The 20,011-nt window shown below is 41.3% G+C and overlaps 1 protein-coding gene across 1 annotated transcript in view; it reads right to left on the bottom strand.

Moving 5' to 3' along the window:
• Positions 1-20,011, bottom strand: part of LOC135213605 (V-type proton ATPase subunit d 1-like) — a 49,327-nt gene that overhangs the window by 9,743 nt on the left and 19,573 nt on the right. The window contains exons 3-4 of the mRNA XM_064247627.1: positions 8,476-8,653; positions 3,016-3,188 (exon numbers count right to left, since the gene is read on the bottom strand). Coding sequence (XP_064103697.1) covers positions 3,016-3,188; positions 8,476-8,653 — 351 coding nt within the window. The remainder of the gene's footprint in view (positions 1-3,015; positions 3,189-8,475; positions 8,654-20,011) is intronic.

Below are 20,011 nucleotides of genomic sequence, written 5' to 3'. Positions count from 1 at the left end.
AAGACTCCTGTTTTTTCATCCTTGCTGGCAATGGAGGAGGTGGGAATCTCCAACTGTAAACAAATTTCCCACAAACTCTGCTAGTGTTTGGACCACCACATCCAGGGGCTATTTATCGGCTATTTAAATAAGTTTCTATCACTTCAACAATTCAATTAGCATTATGAATAATCATTTATGTGTTTGGTACGTAGAAATAGGAAGATAATTTATGTTCTAATTTATCCCAAAATACGTACGCTATAACCTGTACCAGTGTAATACAGATTTTCATTTGTATTTTTATATTTTTTTTTATGTGTAGTTGGTAATCTGTTATTCATGCCATATATCATGAAAAATAATCTGTTGATGCTATGCTTCTTTATGAGTAGCATAAGATTTTAAAAGTTGCCCTGCATTTTATTGTATTTGAGTATTTTGGTACTTTTAAAATGCATAAGATGTATGCATGAACACTCTGAATGAAGATTAGAATAGTAGCTACATGGTTTTGCTACTACTATACATAATTTAACAGCTGCTTGGTGTTTATTACACAGATATATGGCAATTTGAAAAAACTCGGCGGTGTGGCCCCGCAAATAAATCCCACCTCCTGTGCCTATGAAAATAATCACGATCATGGTAACGTTAAAAATCTAATGATGTCACAACATACGTCTATAAATAGAACAGAAGTAGAGGAGTCACTGGATACAGATCTCCATGGCAACATGCCAGCCAATCAGGTTTTAGCTGTATTCTGTCTGAGAAAGAACGTTTTGCTCATATGAAGTTGACGATGACGTATGTGTGTGTTTTGAATACATTAAATAGTTTTTAATAGTGTTTGTATTTTACTGATTGCATGAAGAATAGAATGAAGTCCTTCTCATTACTTTGAGTGCAAAATTGTTGGTTCAGAAATTCTTCAGCAACACAAGCATTTATTTTTTTTGCTTCCTAAGATATTTACTAACACTGCATTGACATCACTTCAAAACAAATTAATCTCTTTAATCTCTCAAGGAATGTTAATCCATTTCTGTTTACCTGCTGGTCACAACCTTTATAGTCCACATGTCTGACAAAAATTTTTTTGTCTTCCTAAGATGTATTAGTACCTGTACATTAAATTTTTTAGAACATTATGAACATGAATGCACTATATGGATCACATTGATAGAAACAACCTGTTGTTAAATGGTCAACAAGGCTTCAGACAAAACAGATCCTGCCCATCAAACTTCTTGGAGTTTTCTATAACATGCTTGGTATTTATGACAGTAGTACGTAGAGCAATAGATATGCTCTAATTAAGATTTCCAAATGGCCTTTGACAAAGTTCCACACAAGAAACTAATGACAAAAGTTAGAGCTTTACGAATTGTGGGAGACACAGCAGACTGGATCGAAGACTGGCTAACTAATAAAAAACAGAGTCGTAATAAACGGTGAAGAATCAGAATGGGCAGATGTGACAAGTGGAGTTCCTCAGGATTCTGTCCTTGGCTCGCTCTTGTTTTTTATTTACTGTATATTAATGACAATGATGTAGGATTAATTAGCAGGATAGCCAAATTTACAGATGACACCAAAATAGGTGTAAATGATGTAGACCCTGAGACAGTAGAAAGTTTAAGAAATGATCTAAAGAAAATAGTAGTGGTCAAAAAGATGGCAAATGCCTTTTAACTTGGATAAGTGTAAAGTGTTACAAATAGGAACTAACAACCCTGCCAACTTCATGCTGCTTGGGAATGATATTAAAAATGTGGAACAAAGAGAGGACCCTGGAGTCATTATTACCATGGCCCTAAAATCCACAAAACAGTGCATAAAAGCTGAAAAGAAGGCACACAAACTAGTGGGATATATAAAGAGACAGTTCAAATACAGAAACAAAGAAACGGTGCTGCAGCTCTACACATCAATAGTTAGACCTCATCTTGAATATGCCGTAAAGTTTTGGTCACCAACACTAAGAAAGGACATAAATAGACTAGAAGGCGTACAAGCAAGAGCCACAAAGTTAATTCTATCCATCAGGCAAATAGGTTACCAAAAACGACTAGAGAGCCTGAACATGTATGGCTTGAAACACGAGATTGCCAGGACAACTAATCGAAACATCCAAACTACTGAAAGGCAAAACAAAAGTAGACAGTAACCCATTTACATTAAATGAAAAAATGACAACCAGACAAGAAATAATGGATGGAAACTAGAACTGAAGAGATACGACACATCTCACTGTGGGAACTTCTTTACATACAAGATATGTGACACATGGAAGAAACTGCCACCAGAAGTTGTAAACAGCAACAGTGTGGAAGAGTTTAAAAGAAAGCTAGACAAAATCAATAGAACACTGTGAATGAACAGTAAAACCTGCTCCTAGAGATAAGTGAGCACATGATGTCTTCTCAGATGGACTAATAAATCTTTGAAACATCCTAATCCTTGTAACTAATTGTAATACCTGCTGGTTTTTTTGTTAATCTTTGAATTTTCTAAGGTCAGATCTTGGGATTTGGTAAGGAAAATAATCAGAGTAGCAGCAAACACCTGAATGACTCAAGTCAGCCATTAGGAAGCCAAACTACCAACTGTACAAATTGATGCTCTACTCTCCACAAAATGTTTTTGGTTTCTAGATTTTTCAGTTTTTAGAATTTCAGATAAAGGATTGTGTACCTGTCAATGTTTCCTATGGGGAAAGGAACTATAGAAAATGGGAGTTCATTACAGAAGGAGTTAAATTATAAAGATAGAAATAAGTAAGAATATTTTATGAGTATGAACTACTACCATTCTTGTAATTGTAAGAAGAATACAAGGTAGTTAACTGTGGGAATACCAGGGATAATCAGGGATAGAGCTAAAGAAACAGGTATGGTACCTCTTCTTCCTTATGTTCTTCTGAGCTTTGCAAAAATTCATACTAGAAGAATATTTGCTCAGAGAAATATTTGACCTTGTGTTCATATCTATGAATGTTCATAAGTAGGGTGGTGACTGTATTGTACTTACCAAGAGGGGTGTCAACAAGTACAGCATTGTAAAGCTCAGAACTAGTAGAGGCAACGTTAATAGCCTCAATCTGTTCAAAAGTTCCAAGTGGATGACACTTAGGCATAAGTTCAGAAATGGGTCGTTGATGCAGAGCTCCGGTGATGAGAAGTACAATGTTATCAATCATGTATCTGTGGAAAATGAAAAATATTTCACAAGATGAGTATTAAGAAGACATACGCCTACTCTAAGAGAAAATACCAACAAGCTAAACTACAAGGACTAAAAAAAAACAATTACATCCAAGTGATCAAGATCATTTTTAAGTAAAAAGAAAGGAGAAAATACATTGTATGAAATCCATCTTATAACATCATATTACAACAAGTAAAACTTGAGACTGAATCATATAGTATTTGTTTCACACCAAACCTATCACTGGTACTTATAATTAGCTCTTGTCATTGTCACAAAATCATTTAGCTACTATGATCCCTCTGAAATACAGAAGACAGCAGCATTCTCCTCTGCACATGCATGGGGAGATTCCTAGGCCCCTAGAACTCCATTCAATCACCAAGTTTCTGCAGAGGTGAGCACTGTTCACCTCTTGGCCAGCATTTCCAAACAATTTTCTTTGCTTTTCTGCTAAAAATGCAGTTTCAGTTTTTTATCTTTCAACTAATTTTGTTCGTTGCCAACTCCACTCTCCCCTTGTAAGACAGAGGGATGAGACTTTCTTCTATAAAGAATTTGCATTGTGTAGGAACAAACATACAGGTATTCTCCTACTTACGAGGAGTTAGGTTCCGAAAAATTCATCGTATGTCGAAAAAATCATATCTCGAATATAGCCTAGCCTACATTAGGGTAATCAGTACCATCTTTACATATAGGGTAGCGTACCCTACACTACACAGTATACTTATACATATACAGCATAGTAATTATTAATTTCAGCTAATTCTCTAGGTTCAATGCATATTGGCTCATGAAAATTCAGTACTAAGAGAAATTGAATAACATTAATAAGTTAGCCTAGCGTATACAATGACATATAGTAACACGGTAAATCGGACTCAGATTCAGACCAATATCAGCATGATTGAGCGATACCTATCAGGCTGTTGACGCCTACATACAAATAATTATGGAATAAAAACATAATGAAAATGCATCTTTTCCATGAATCTTTTAAAAATTATACATTACTCTACCCTATTACGTATATTGTATGTATTCTCATATTACGTATTGTATAAAATACTAACAAAGCGGTCAATGTTCTGGTTTGGAAATCAGCTGATGGTGAATAAGAGTTTATTTCGTTGTATTTAACTCAATTCGGAGAGAAATGTTTTGCTTCTAGCTAGCACAAAAGAATATCTAGATACTTTACTTATATGAGACTTTGTGGGCATGTTTACTGTGTAAGGAAATTTATGTGATTCAGTTCGCTATTTTCACTTGATTCCTTCGTAGTACGAACTTTACCGTTACGTTATTTATCTTTTATCGGCGTAAAAACAGCAGTAAACTGTATTCTTTCAAGACCTGAAGTTTTGATTAAAAAGATTCACTCTCAACTTTATCTACAGTTGTGTTTGATCGGATAAGTTGACGGGAGTTTTCTCTTTGTTACCGATGCACATTAAGTCATTAACGGCTCAAAAAGTGTTCTCAGCTTCAGCTACAACTTTGTTTAAATTTAACAGTATGTTTCCTTGCTGATCTTCGATCTATAGCGAACAAAGTTATTACCTAAAAATATTTCAGTCCTATTATACATAACGTCACTTAAACATAACTGTGCTAATTGTTTACTATCGTACGATGGTTGAAATACAAACCAAATGGATGTTGTTACCCAATTCAGTTGTACTTAGCAAAACGTTCTTTCTCGTTCGGTTGTTCACGACTGTACACATTTACCAACGAGTAAAACATTAAAACAAAACTTTTATAATTCTCATTTGCTATTTTTTTACTTATCTAACTAGAAGATGGGATAAAGTTAGGCTATTGTAATTTGGTCTGTCTCTCTTGCTGCCTGGTTATATGTTGCTGGGCTGCACCCGTTACAAGCGAAATTTTAAATTATTTAAAAAATATTGTCGTATCAGTATTAATTGCTAACCCCATCGTAAAATCGGATTATTGTAAAATGAATTATCGTAACTCGAGCACTACCTGTATAAAACTTTATAGAATGCAAAATTGCTTACCTGAACCTAACCAGTTCCAGCATATGATGGAATTATTCCCTCTACTGCCTGCAGGTAGAGAAGAAAGAGAAAGGAAGAAGACTAGTCATCTCATTCACTCTCACTTTCATATTCAACATCGTAGGTAAGATACTAAACTGTCCCATCAGGGGCACTGGATGAGCTACACAACTTGAGCAGCCACCATCAGACCCAAGGAAAAAGTGTCCAAGGACCTGTGGGCAATGTCCCACAGATAGAAGGATGGAAAGGTGGTTTGGCAAAACCAGGTACCTGCTTTCAGAATCTTGTGAATCGACAAGTTCTTCTTGAAAGCAATGGTAGGGCCTAGACCCCTACCATCATGTGCTCTTGCATGCACCGTATCGGTAACAGAATGTGAAGCAGAGGTGTAAGTTTGTCTAATCCCTTCACATAACCAAAAGGAGATACAGTAGAACCTCAGACTTTGAACTTAATCTGCCTCAGAAGGCTGGTTGAAATGCGATTAGTTCAAAATATAAAACAAATTTCCTCGTAAGAAAGAAAGGGAATCAGAATAATTTGTTCCAGCCAACCAAAAAAAGGCCCAATTATAAAATTTTTTCCTCTTATTAATGTGTTAAAAATTTAAATTAATAGTGGAAATAAAACAGTACATTACATGAAGTAAAATTTTTGAAAAATTTTGTTTCCGTGTACAATTCACGAACTGTTTGGTGTAATGGCACGCAGCCAGCTGAGATGTAGCGAGGAGAGATGGGAACCCTTCGAGGAAACTGAAATGGTTGCAGTAGGCAAAGATTGATAAGAAAATCAACTTTATTCACATTTCAAAAGGATAATCAAAGGAATTGATAGTGTGTACGTCCGATTGTGTCTGAGAGAGAGAGAGAGAGAGAGAGAGAGAGAGAGAGAGAGAGAGAGAGAGAGAGAGAGAGAGAGTGTGTAATCAGCATGTATCATCGTTGATGTATTTACACTTGGATCTTATGTGCAAAAAAAAAAAAAAAAAAAAAAAAAAAAAAAAAAAAAAAAAAAAATAATTATGCCACAATACATCAGCTTACTGTCGGCAAATGGCAGAATTTAAAATAATCATGAAGATTCTGCAAACAAATATGTAATAAGTAAAGAATGCAAGTAAGAACAGGAAAGAGAAATTAAACAACTTTTCCCAAGGAAGACATTTAAACAAACAATCAAAGGCACGCCAATGAGTTTATTATGGAGCTGAGTTACTTTTACAGTGATAAAAAATGGTAAAAAGCAATTGTCACTAGATAGGTATATTACTGTAACAAAAAGAAGTGATTTGGGCAGTGTAAGTGAAAGAAACGGACGAATAATCATCCCAGCCCAGCTGGTAAGTTAGTGCAAAGCAAAATCCCATCTCTCCCACCCAATAACCCACCACTGCCCTTTCCCTCGCCTCTCTATCATCTCACTCAGCACACCAAACACTGGCTCAAGTAAGACTTTTTTTATGTTTTGTTACTGTATTGCATTTGATTGTTTTCATGTTATATCCTTATGTTAAATTTATTGTGAAATAATATTTTATTCTCTTATGTGAATTGGTACTGCTTTTACATACTTATAGTAAAGATTTAACTGTGCCTTCTTTCCTCAACAATATCACAACACCTGATAATTTAAAATCATTCATTCATTATTCCTCAAAAATGTAAATGCTCCCTCTCTCTATCCCAAGTTAGCTGCGCATCACCGCAACGATGTATGGTTTTGTTCGTTGTTTATGCTAAATTTTATTGTGAAAAGCTTCATTCTTTCCTTTACTGCTTTGTTGAATATGGTTATCACTATATTGTCTCACTCAGCACACTGGTCATTGGCTCAATCTAGACTGTTTTTTAAAATTTGTATTGTTTCTGAACTGCATAAGATTGTTTTAATATTTTATTGCCTTAAATCTATTGTGAAATTACCTTTTTTATGTAAATTGCTAATCCTTTTACATACATACAGTAATATTTTAATTCTCTTCTCCTTCTCTCCTCTACAAAATCAACGCTCCCTCATTCAGTCTCAAGTCAGAAGTAAGTGACGTCACCTTGGTGACGTATTGTACATCTTTTTTACTAAATTTTATATTGAACGCTTTATTCTTTTATTTATTTTGTTGGATATGGTTATTTTTAAACTCTATATTGTGAAGGAAAAAACATGTTAATATGTACAGTTTTTCTTGTAGGACACAGTTGGCCATCGAATACAAGTACAGTATAAACAAGTTAATCAGTCAGTTCGAAGTATAAGTATTTGTTCAACAAATTATACAAAATTTTCTCAAAAACTTTGTTCGAAAAACGGAATATTCGACATAAACAGTTGACAAATGAGGTAGTGCTGTATGATTTGTTCAACAAGTGATGCAAAATTTTCTCAAAAACTGTTCGAAGAACAGAAAGTTCGACATAAGAAACATTTGACAAACGAGGTACTGCTGTACTAGTATTCTTGGACACTTCTCTCTTGTTCTGGCTTTGGCTATCAGGTCTGAGATGCTGAGTCCCTTGTAAATAGCTATGCAGCACCCTGATAGGCCATAACAGTAATTCGTCTGAGTCATCACCAACAAAGAGGGGATAGAGAAAGACTCAAATCTGTCACCATGAATAGAGGGACTAAGTTTTAACTACAAATTTTGGGAAAAATTCAAAGGCTACAGAACTCCAACCCCTCGTAGGCGTAGGTTTAACAATAAAAGAGAGTCCATGCAATTCACCGACCCTGTTTGAAGAAGCCAAGGTCGGTAAGAAAACCATCTAGGGGATTATTTTCCTGTCTCCTGAACCTCGCAAGGGTTCACATGGAAGGCGGGTAAGACTGCTGAGCACCATGGTCAGGTCCCAATTTGGAGGTTTGAGATCTCTTGGAAACAGGACTGATCAAAATTCTTGAGAAGCAAAGAAACTTCCCATAATGAAGAGAGATCCACATTCTTTAAATGAAGAACTAGTCAGATAACATCACATTGTTAAAGCATATGGCCTAAGTAAAATAAGGGGTTTTCACAATGAAAGAATACACATTACCATTCCAGTACCACACTAACTGTTAGCAATATATACTGTACAACAGGTATGGCACCTTCATTACACTATATGTACTGTGTAATGATGCTAACATCCTTGGAATTACCTAAAAAAAAAAGATGCATCACAATAAGCTCTACAAAATTACTTGTTAAGCAATTAAAGACAAATTTATGGCAAGATGATGAAATTACTCAACAGAACACCATACAAACCCATAAGTAATGTAGTCCAGGAATGTAGCCAATGGTTCCACTGCATGAGTACGTAAATGCTGGAATTCAGTCACCAACTTGTCTCTCAGTTTGTCATCAATGACAGATACTTGGAGAGGTGATGCTTCATTTGCTAAGAAGTTTCCATAATCTGTACTTTGCAGATGAAGCTTCAGATCTGGAAATTAAAGAGATCTTAGATGAGTAGTCCTCATCTTTTGAATCCATTTTCACAGCGAGAATATGTGCACCAAAATGTAAGTAGACAAAATGCATAATTTCAATATTTATAGTCACCTACAATGAGGTAGAACTGAGTACAGCATAATAATCTCTTTTTAAGTAAAACCAGGCACTTGAACTGCACAAATTTAAAACTACTAAAAATGCTACTAATTATAATTACAGTCACTTGTGTGGCATTTTTAAAAAGATAAATACAATATTTTCTTGTTTCACTTTATAATGTTGAAAAAGTAACTAAATTCCTGATCATAAAAACTGGCTAAAGCCCTGTTCTATTTTCTAAAAATCCTGCATTCATATATGGGCCACAGAATAGGCTATCTAAAACTATGACAACCTAGAGACCTACCATATGAAATACTCAAATATACTGCAAACTCATAACTGATAACATAGTCCATTTATATGAAACATGTAGTAAAGATAAGCTAATTTTTCACACCAAATAATTTTTCTTTGTGAAAATGACCTATATACCTGTTGTATGGCAGGATTATACCCAGTCAGAACTTAAAAGTTACTCTTACAAACTATTAAGAAAATACATACATTACCATAACTGTCTGACAGATTTAGAGGGTTTTATCATATAAACAGTGCAGCAACTACAACCAACTATCTTAAATTTCTGTTTACAAACAAAGTTGAGTTTAATATCTTGACAACCTATGTAACAGTTCCATAATAAAGGCCATACTTATGAACAATCTTGCCTTTGTACCTAAACCACTTTGAAACACATCTGCTATATGAAATTCTGACTTATAGTAAGGAAAATGCTATAATGACCAAGTTTCTAGTACACTGTGTATAATTAAAACTTTGTATGTGAAAATATTGAAATAAAACAATTAAATGACATCTTTTTAATAAAATAAAGTTTTATATTTACTTACCAAGTAATTGCATAGCTATCAGTTTCTAGTATCAGCAGCTAAATTGACATTTTTATAATAAAATAATTTTTTCGTATATATTTACCAGGTAATTACGTAGCTATAGTTTCTACCTAACGGCAGCTAAAATTTGAAATCCGTGGTAGCGATCCTTTTGTTTTGGTGTTGAAATAGCCCCACTCACTACCAGGGGAGAGAGGAACAACTTGGCAAAGACCTGACAATTTGTTTATGCCCCATGTTCTTGCAAAGGGAGGTGGGTGAGCCTCAAATCTGAATTACCTGGTAAGTAGGTACATATATGTGTACAAAAAGTTATTCTATTATAAAAATGATATTGTTAGTATACAATAAAGTTTTGTACATACTTACCTGGCAGATATATACTTAGCTTAGGTCTCTGAAAGTCACGACAGAAAATTCAAAACTCGCGGCACACGCTACAGGTAGGTCAGGTGATCTACTTTACCCGCCACTGGGAGGCGGGTGTAAGAACCAGTCCCCTTTCTTGTCAGGTTATTTTCTTCCACCTGTCTCCTGAGGGGAGGCTGGGCGGGCCATCAATCGTATATATCTGCCAGGTAAGTATGTACAAAACTTTATTGTATACTAACAATATCATTTTGTACATGAACTTCCCTGCCAGACATATACTTAGCTGATTGACACCCTTGGTGGAGGGAAAGAGACACATACTTACTTAGAAAGTGGGGACACACCATGTTAAAGGAATACATAATATAAAAACCTCTGGTTCTTACCTGATTTAGGCAGAAGACTTTTGATAGTTACTGTCTATTAGTCTGCGTTGCCTAAAAAGAGTCTCAGCGAGGGCGTGAACCTATGGATGAAGAACTCTTTGGGTCTACCAATGGGAACTGAGTCCACTTACTTGGCAGAATCCAAGCAGGATCTGGTCAATGGGGATCAACCCGCTACATGCCAGAGCCTATCACTACCAATTGCAAGGAGCCTCAAGCACAACCGATCACCTAACCAAATACTAACATTAGTATACGAAAGAAGGAGCTTTGCCTCCTGCAACCTCCTTCGTACAACCAAAAAACTCAAACTTAAAACTAACAGGGAAAAAGGATTAAAAAGGATGTGTTTCAGCTCCCTGCCCCAGCACTGAATCCGCCGATACGTAAGGGCCTAGCCCAAACACTTATCATACGTAATCGATACGTCCTTTAGGTAGTGATTAGAGAAGACTGATGCACACCTCCAAAAAGTGGCCTTCATAAGGTTTTGTAAGAACAAATTCTTCTTGAAAGCCCAAAGACGTCGGCGATGGCCCATACTTCGTGCGCCTGACTTTCAGAAGGTTAAACTGTTGCTGATTGCAAGAAGTGTGTGCTTCTCTAATAACATTCCTGATAATGAATGAGAGTGCATTTTAGATAAGGGCCTACTGGGGTCCCTTACAGAGCACCAGAGATTGCTCTCATTAGCAGCAAGTCTTTTCTTCCTCTGAAGATAATATTTCAGGCTTCTCACCGGGCAAGAGATCTCTCCTCTTCTGTCCCAACTAAGGAGGATAAGCTTTTGATTTCGAAGCTCCTGGGCCACGGCGAAGAAGGGTTTTCCATTCTTGGCTAGGAAAGCCGGAAGAAAAGAGCAAACCGCGGAGCCTCCTTGGAAACCTACCTCACCTTCCAGAGCCTGCAGCTCGCTGACCCTCTTCGCTGACGCTAACGCACAGAGAAAAAGAGTCTTCATCGGAAGGGGTCTCTGAACGAGCCGCATGGGGAGGTTCGAACCTTGAGGACCTCAGGAAGAGCAGCACGACATCTAGATTCCAGCTAGCACTAAGGAGGAGGTTCTTTTAACCGTTTCAAACGATCTGATTAAATCATGGAGGTCCTTGTCCTCAGATATGTTTAAATCCTCTATGATGAAAAACTGAGGAAAGCATGCTCCTGTATCCCTTGATGGTGGAGACAACCAACCCACATTTTTCCCTCAGGAAGATAAGGAAATCTGCTATCTGAGTCACAGAGGTACTGGAGGAGGAAACTTTATGAGTCCTGCACCAGCGTCGAAAAACATCCCACTTCGACTGGTAGACTCTAGATGTGGAAGGTCTACGTGCATTGGCAATAGCCCTTCAGACTTTGCCGAAAAGCCCTTAGCTCTGACGAGACTCTTGATAGTCTGAATCCAGTCAGACTGAGAGCGGGGAGGTTTTTGTGAAACCTGTCGAAGTGGGGCTGTTTGAGCAGATCGACTCTTAGAGGTAGGGATCTTGGGACATCCACCAGCCATTCCAGTACCTCTGTGAACCAGTCGTGGGCGGGCCAGAACGGAGCTATCAACGTCATCCTTGCTCCCTCTGACGCTGCGAATTTCCTTAACGTTTCCCCTATAATCTTGAAAGGCGGGAACGCGTAAAGATCCAGATTCCTCCAATCCATCAGGAATGCATCTATTGCCACTGCTCTTGGGTCTGCAATAGGGGAGCAGTATAGATCTATTCGCGCATTCCTGGAGGTCGCAAATGATCGAGATGGGGCCTGCCCCACGTCCTCCACAGCTCCTGGCATACGTCCGCGTGCAGAGTCCACTCTGAGGGAAGGACTTGATTCCTTCTGCTTAGCAGATCCGCTCTGACATTTCTTTCTCCCTGTACGAACCTGGTGAGAAGCCTTATGTTCTTTCCTCTGACCACAGAGGAGCGATCTCGCTGTCTCGTACAGGGAGAAAGAGTGAGTCACCCCCCCTGTTTCCGAATGTAAGCCAGGGCTGTAGTGTTTGTCGGAGTTGATCTGAACATATTTCCCTTTTACGAGGGGTTCGAAGGTCTTGAGAGCTAACCAAATCGCTGTTAGCTGCTCCTTGTTGATGTGCCAGGACACCTGATCCCCCATCCAGGTGCCTGACACTTCTCTCGACCCGAGAGTAGCTCCCCAACCCTTGTCCGAAGCGTCTGCATACAACACTAGGTTGGGGTTCCGAACCTGCAAGGAAAGGCCTTCCTTGAACAATAGAGAGTTTAGCCACCAACGTAGATCCTCCTTTATCTCTTGCGAAATCTTGAACGCAAAGTCCAGACCTTGATATTTCCGATCCCAGTTCCTCGTCAGGAAGAACTGTAGGGGTCTGAGGTGCAACCTTCCTAGAGAAACGAATTGCTCCAGCGAGGAGTGTGTCCCCAACAGACTCATCCACTCCCTCGCTGTGCATACATCTTTCTCTAGAAGATTGCTACCTTCTCCAAACCTCGGGTCATCCTCTCTGTGGGGACTGATACGCCCGAAAAACCTGAGAAGCCATCAGAATCCCCAGATAGATACGCTCTTGACTGGGGATTAGCTGTGACTTCTCGAAATTCACTAGCAAACCCAGAGAAGCTGCTAGATCCAACGTCACTCGTAAGTCCTCCAGACATTTCTCCTTGGATTTGGCCCTGATAAGCCAATCGTCCAAGTAGAGGGAAATCCTCACTCCTCGAGATGAAGCCACTGGGCAACGTTCTTCATCAGTCCTGTGAATACTTGGGGGCCGTGGAAAGGCCGAAGCATAAGGCCCTGAACTGAAAAACGTTCCCTCCCCCACAATGAATCTGAGAAATTTGCGAGAAGAAGGATGGATCGGTACATGGAAGTAAGCGTCCTGAAGGTCCAGCGACACCATCCAGTCCCCCAAGGGACAAAGAGCTGCTAAGACTGATGACGTCGTCTCCATAGCGAACTTCCTCTTCTTCACAAAGACATTCAGGGCGCTCACGTCAGAACCGGTCTCCATCCTCCTGAGTTCTTGGGAACTAGGAACAGACGGTTTGTAGAACCCCGCTGAAAGAGGGTCCTGAACCATCTCTATTGACTCTTTCTCTAACATCAGCTCTACCGCTAGAGCAAGGGCTTGATTCATTAGTGGGTCTTTGTATTTGGCCACCAGTGCCCTTGGAGTGGTGGTCAAGGGTGGTCTCGAGATAAAGGGAATGAGGTATCCCCTCTTGATGATCGCGAGGGACCAGTTGTCCGCCCCCTTTGTGCCCAGACATCTGCAAAGTTCAGAAGTCTGGCACCCACAGTTGTCTGGAGGACACACGAACTACTTCTTGGCCCTAATAGACCGGGAGAAGGTCCTTCCTCTTCTAGGTGGTCTCGAACCTCTGGAGGAAGAAGAGCGAGACGAAGGTCCTCCTCGAAAGGGTTCTTGCCTACTTTGAGCCTCTTTCTTCGTCTTCTGTTGAAACGAAGGTTTCGGAATTCTAGCCGAGCGAGCTAGCATATCCTGCGTCGCTTTTGCTGATAACGAGCTGGAGATATCATTAATAGTCTTCTTGGGGAAGAGTTGCGGGAAAGCTGTGAATACAGCAAGGAAGCTCTCTGTGCGTGAGAAACCGCCTTGGTAAGAAAAGAGCAGAAAACGGCCCTCTTCTTTACCACTCCTGCACCAAAAAGTGAAGCAACCCTTTCCCCGGAACCGTCTCTCACTGCCTTGTCCATGCAAGACAGAACTGCGTGGAGGTCTTCAGGCGAAAGAGTGTCTTGCTCTTGAGTCCTCTTAGCCAACACTCCAAGGGTCCAGTCAAGAAAGTTAAAAACTTCTAAGACTCTGAACATTCCCTTCAGAAGGTGATCCAACTTGCTCATACCCCACGTCGTCTTCGCAGAATTCAGCGCCGAGCGACGTGCGGAATCAACCAACGAAGAGAAGTCCGAGTCTGCAGAAGAGGGAAGAGTTAGACCCAACGGGCTCTCCTGACTCGTACCAGAACCCCATCTTACCCGTCCAGCTTGGACGGGGGAAAAGAAAAAAACTGTCTTGCCTTTCTCTTCTTTTGAAAGCAACCAGTCGTCAAAGTTTTTTCAGAGCCTTCTTCATAGACACTGTAGGCTTCATCTTAACGACTGAAGACTTCTTAGCCGTATTGGTCGTTGAAAATAAGGACGGAGGAGACGGAGGAGCAACGGCCGAAAGAGACTCCCCAAAATCTTGCAAGAGGAGGTCTGTAAGTCTCTTATACGAAGAAACCGAAGCATCCTTGGGCAAATCCTCCTCCGAATCACCAACAAATTCTTCCGAAGAATGACGTCTAGAGCTCTACTGCCCGGAGGAGAGCTAATCCTTGGAGAGCGCCTGTTCGGAGAGCGCCTACTGGGAGAAAAACCACTGGGAGAGCGCTTACACGGGGAGCGCCTACCAGGAAGCGCCTACTATGAGAGCGCCTCCCAGGAGAGAGCTACTAGGAGAGCGCCTAGTTGGAGAGCGCCTACTAGGAGGAGCGCCACCAGGAGAGCGCCTACCAGGAGAGCGGCCTACCAGGAGAGCGCCTACTTTGAGAGCGCTCCCAGGAGAGAGCCCCCACCCTACTATGAGAGCGCCTCCCAGGAGAGAGCCTACTTGGGGAGCGCCTACTAGGAGAGCGCCTACAAGTGGAGGCCCGTCTGTCGGAAACAGATTCTAACTCCACAGAAGAGCGTCTGGATAAGGGAGAGCGCCTATCAGGCTCTCTGCGCCTGCTAGGCTCTTGGCGCCTGCCATCCTCAATACGCCTGCCAGGCTCTTGATGCCTATTGAGCTCAAAACCCCTGCCAGGCTCTTGACGCCTGCCACGGGGAGAGGAAAACATCCACAGATGAATCCCTGTCAGAAGCGCGGCGCTTACAAGGCTCTGAGCGCCTATCCAATCGGGAGTGATCTAACGGAGGAGAAAGCTTCCGTTGCCGCCTACCAGGCTCTTGGCGCCTACTAGGCTCTTGGCGCCTACTAGGCTCTTGACGCCTACTAGGCTCTTGACGCCTACTAGGCTCCGAGCGTCCGTCAAAAGGAGAGTGGCCACCAGGCGAAGAACTCTTCCTTCGCTCCTGACGAAAACGAGGCTCTTTGGACGACCTAAACTGAAGAGGAGCGGAAATCCTGAGGAGAGAGCCTGTCTGGCTCCTTACGCCTTACATGCTCACAACTCTTGCTGGGAAGAGAGGAGAGCCTACTCGGAGAAAGATCCCGAGCTCCAGCCTGCACTTCTGACCTCCTACTAACAGGCTCAAAAGCTTCTCTAGCCAAAGGAGATTTAGCCGAAGGAACGTTCTTAGACTTCTTCACCGGAAGTGAGGCGTCCTTCCGACGATGAGAAGTCCCGGCAATAGACTCCGCTAAAGCCGCAATCTGCGCCTGCAGACCCGCCAGGATACGCGCAGGAGATCTCTTAAACTCCTCTACAGGGGACGAAGTCCGAGAGCGAACAGGAGAAGCGTAACCGGACGAAATCTTGGTTCTCTTGCGTTTCACACTTGCTGGCTCTTCCGCGAAGGATTCGGGGCTGGAAGGAAGGGCGCAAGGATCCTTCCAGGGCCTCTTGAGAGGGCGAGACGACTCCGAGGCGCTCATCTACGCTGAGGAGAAGGCGACGAAGATGACGAGAAGCACTGGCGCAATAACTCCTTCTTGGTTCGATCCAAGGCAGCCTGGGAACGAGCAACAGGAACTGCCGAGGGGACGCCTGACCGGTGGGGGTTCTCCCTAACCTTCCTGCGGCTTTCGACTTTCCTCCTCCACTGGGTCTGGGAGTCTGGAAGAGGTCTAGGCCTGGAAGCGTTAGTGAGCCGGTCAGACGCACCCTCCACTGCACTAGGGGCACTGCACTGATCACTTGCACTATCATCACTCTTACTCTTGTCGAGAGCGAGCGAGGCTCTCCTTACTCCTGATCGAGGCTCTCCCAGAAGCAACTTCCGAAAACGAATCTTCGGGTTCAAAGCTGGGCGCAGGGGCTGAAACTGGAGAAGGAACTACTTCTACTACAGGATTCTCAGCGTCAACTTCACTCACCCTCGATCTACTAGAACTCTTTGAAGAAGCCTTGCGCACCCTATCCTTCTCTAACTTTCTCACATAAGGAGAAAGAACCTTCCAACCATCCTCATCCAAATTTTCACACTCTTTGCAAGGGTTAATAAAAGAGCATTCATTCCCTCTACAAGACGCACATACCGAGTGAGGATCTAATGCAGCTTTAGGAAGCCTAACTTTACATTCCTTCTCTGAACAAACCCTAAATAAACTAGGTTTCTTAACTTCAGAATCATCCATGATTATAGAAATTGTAAGAGAAATCCAAAAGAAAAATAAAAAAACACAGTCCAAAAAGCGTATGCCAAGCAACAAACAAAGGGTACTTCACCAAAATCCAAATCGTCGGCAACGAGAACGAATTTTAACTATCGTAAGGACTGAACAACAGGTGTTGTCCAGCCGGCGACAGAAAATAATCTGACAAGAAAGGGGGACTGGTTCTTACACCCGCCTCCCAGCGGCGGGTAAAGTAGATCACCTGACCTACCTGTAGCGTGTGCCACGAGTTTTGAATTTTCTGTCGTGACGTCAGAGACCTAAGCTAAGTATATATCTGGCAGGGAAGTTCATGTACAAAAATGCCCCTTTTGTATATCTAACTTACCAGGTAATTACATAGCTGATTCCCACATTGACAGATGGGATGCAAGGACATACTATTCTATTCCCAAAATATTAAGAAATGTAATAAATTTGACAGATGGGATGCAACGACATGTTCTATTCACAAAATATCAGGTAATGTGACATTTGAGTATAGAAAACTTGCCAGCATTGGTAAAAATGTTTGTTGTTCCTTACCTGTAAGAGCTGCTGAAGGAAGTTACTGTACTGGATCTGGTTGGCACTCATCTTACATTGTAGAAGAGTGGCCGTGTAGCCAAGGGTCGCCTACTACGAGAGTGGGAGCTTTCAGCGAAGGAGTACTCTTAAATGCTAATAAAGCATAAAATTTTGCCCATGCCCAGGGCACAGTACCATTTTACAAATAACCAGAAAAACAAATCACCTACACCAAATGATTTAAAAAACACCAATAGTACACCAATACCCATCCATTAAAAACTATAGCTGGAGGATATCCAGGCACACAGTACCCTCAGACTCCCTAATAACTCGACAACTTCTAATAAGGTGATGAGATAGGAAGAACGGTATACTTACTGCGGATCTGCCCCAAATACCATGCCCGCTACTGCCAAAGGGCCTAAGGTACTGCAGTCACTAAATTTAGTTTCTATTTCTTTCATGTAGAACACCGCAAACGCTGATTTACACCTCCAATATGTCACTTGGATGATAGAAGATAACGAGACTTTGTGCTTGAAGGCTAAGGACATAGCTACAGCTCTAATATCATGTGCTCTGACTTCAAAAATTGGAAGAAGTTTACTCCGATTTGACTCTTATTAAATCTCTTAAAAAAAAGAGAGAGCATGAGTCTTTTACTGAGCACCACAAATTACTGGAGGTTCCTCGGATCTTCTCAGTTCTGTGGAGATAGAACTTAAGAGCTCTTACTGGACAGAGTACTCTTCCTTCATTGTCAAACCCTAATGTAAAACTTAGATTTTTAATACTGAAAGAACGAGGCCACGGTTTTGCCAATGATTCGTTCTTTGCCAGGAATCCCAAAGTGTATAAGCAAATTGCATGACCTTGAGGGAAGCCTACCCTTTTAACAATCTTTTGAATCTCGCTGATTCTATTGGCGGTTGCTAGTGTAGTCAAGAATAACGTCTTCTTGTCTAGTTGCTGAAAGACATCAAACTAAGTAGTTCAAAAGTGGATCCTGAGAGCCATTGCAAATCAGACTCCTTGGGTTTGCAAGTGTCAAAGGACTTTGTAAGATCAGCAATATCTTGATTATTAGTGAGATACAAGCCTCTTTGTCAGAACACTGAGATGAGCATTGACTTGAATTTGTTCAGGACGTCTCTTACCATCACAAAAGGTGGGAATGCGTACAGATGATTGTTTTACTTGTCCTGTGGCATGGCATCCATTGCTCATGCTAGAGGATCTCACACTGGAGAGCAGAACAGAGAAGGTGACGATTTTTGGAAGTCGAGAAAAGATCTATTATGGGAGATTCCCCATAACTTATCAAAGTTGTTGACAGACCAACTAATTCAGCATCCAGTCCGTCGGAATGAATTGATCTTGTCTGCCAGGATGTTCTTTCTTCCCTGTACGAACCTCATTACAACTGAAGTTCTATTCTGATTCTCCCAAACTTGCAGATCTCTGGTTGTCATGCACAAGGAGAAGGAATGTGTTGCCCCTTATTTGGCAATGTATGCAAGAGCTGTTTTGTCGGAGTACACAGCAACAGTCTTCCCCCGCTACTTCTGAAGCAAAGGCCTGCAGCCCTAAATGAATTGCTTTCACCTCTTTGACATTTATGTGGTCTCTCAACTGTTCTTTTGACCACTTCCCTGTTCTCCAATTGAGCTCCCCATCCTACGTCTGACGGATCTGACTAAAAGCTGGGGTCTGGTTTCCGAACTAACAGCGACTTTCCCTCCAACAACTGGTCTTCTGACTGCCACCAAAGCAGGTGTTGTTTGATCTCCAGAGAAATTGGCATGATGAAAGAGTCTGGATATTTCTTTCTGTCCCAGCTGAGGTAGCATTGCAGAACTCTCATGTGAAGTTTCTGAGTGATAAAAAACTGTTCTATGGAGGCAACATTCTGAGCAGAATCATCCATTTGTTTGCTGTGCATGACCGAAGAGACGGGAATTCGTCTATTGTCTTGAGGTAGGATTCCACTCTCTTGGGGGATGGAAAAGCCCAAAAAACTCAAAAGTTCAGCGTAATGCCTACATCACTATTGTCTTGAGATGTTACCAGCTGGGACTTTTGCAAGTTTACAAGAATACCCAATTCTTGGGCTAATTGAAGAGTCTTGTGAGGGTCCTCCGTGCATTGGTCCTGTTGTTGATCGAAGGAGCCAATCATCCAAATAAAGGATAATATTGATCTCAATCAGATGAAGCCAACCTGTTTGGGGAGCTAGGTGTGTGGAGACTTTGGGGGCAGTCAACAGTCTGAAGCACAGGGCTTGGAACTGGAAGACTCAGTCCTGGAAAACAAACCTTAAAGATTTCCTTAATGAAGGATGAATGGGACATGGAAATATGCGTCATGCATATCTACTAACACCATCCAGTCCCCCTGGAGTCCCCCTGGAGAATGGATGCCAGAATGGAATGGTTGGTTTCCATTCTGAATTTCATTTTGTGAATAAAGAAATTCAGAGCATTCATGTTCAGGACCGACCTCCATCCTCCTGAACCCCTCCAACGACTTGTCTTCTACAGGCTCCATTGCGTTCTTGGAAATAAGTGAGTGCGGAAACTTCCTCCAAGAGGGCAAAAAGCTTCTCTGAGTTTTTGGAACATACCATCAAGGCGATGGGACTCTTGACTTAAAGGAGTTTTTTTCCTAAAGGGAATAGAATAGCCCTCTTTGAGGACTTGAACGATCCACTATTCTGCACCTCTTTTTTTCCACATTTCCCAAAACAGATGGAATCTGGCCACCATTGGAGCACAGAGGACTTGCTGATCACTTCTTGGTTGTTG

This window comes from Macrobrachium nipponense, chromosome 43, assembly GCF_015104395.2.
Source record: "Macrobrachium nipponense isolate FS-2020 chromosome 43, ASM1510439v2, whole genome shotgun sequence".
Lineage (NCBI taxonomy): Eukaryota > Metazoa > Arthropoda > Malacostraca > Decapoda > Palaemonidae > Macrobrachium > Macrobrachium nipponense.
This window is presented reverse-complemented; position numbering and strand designations above follow the sequence as displayed.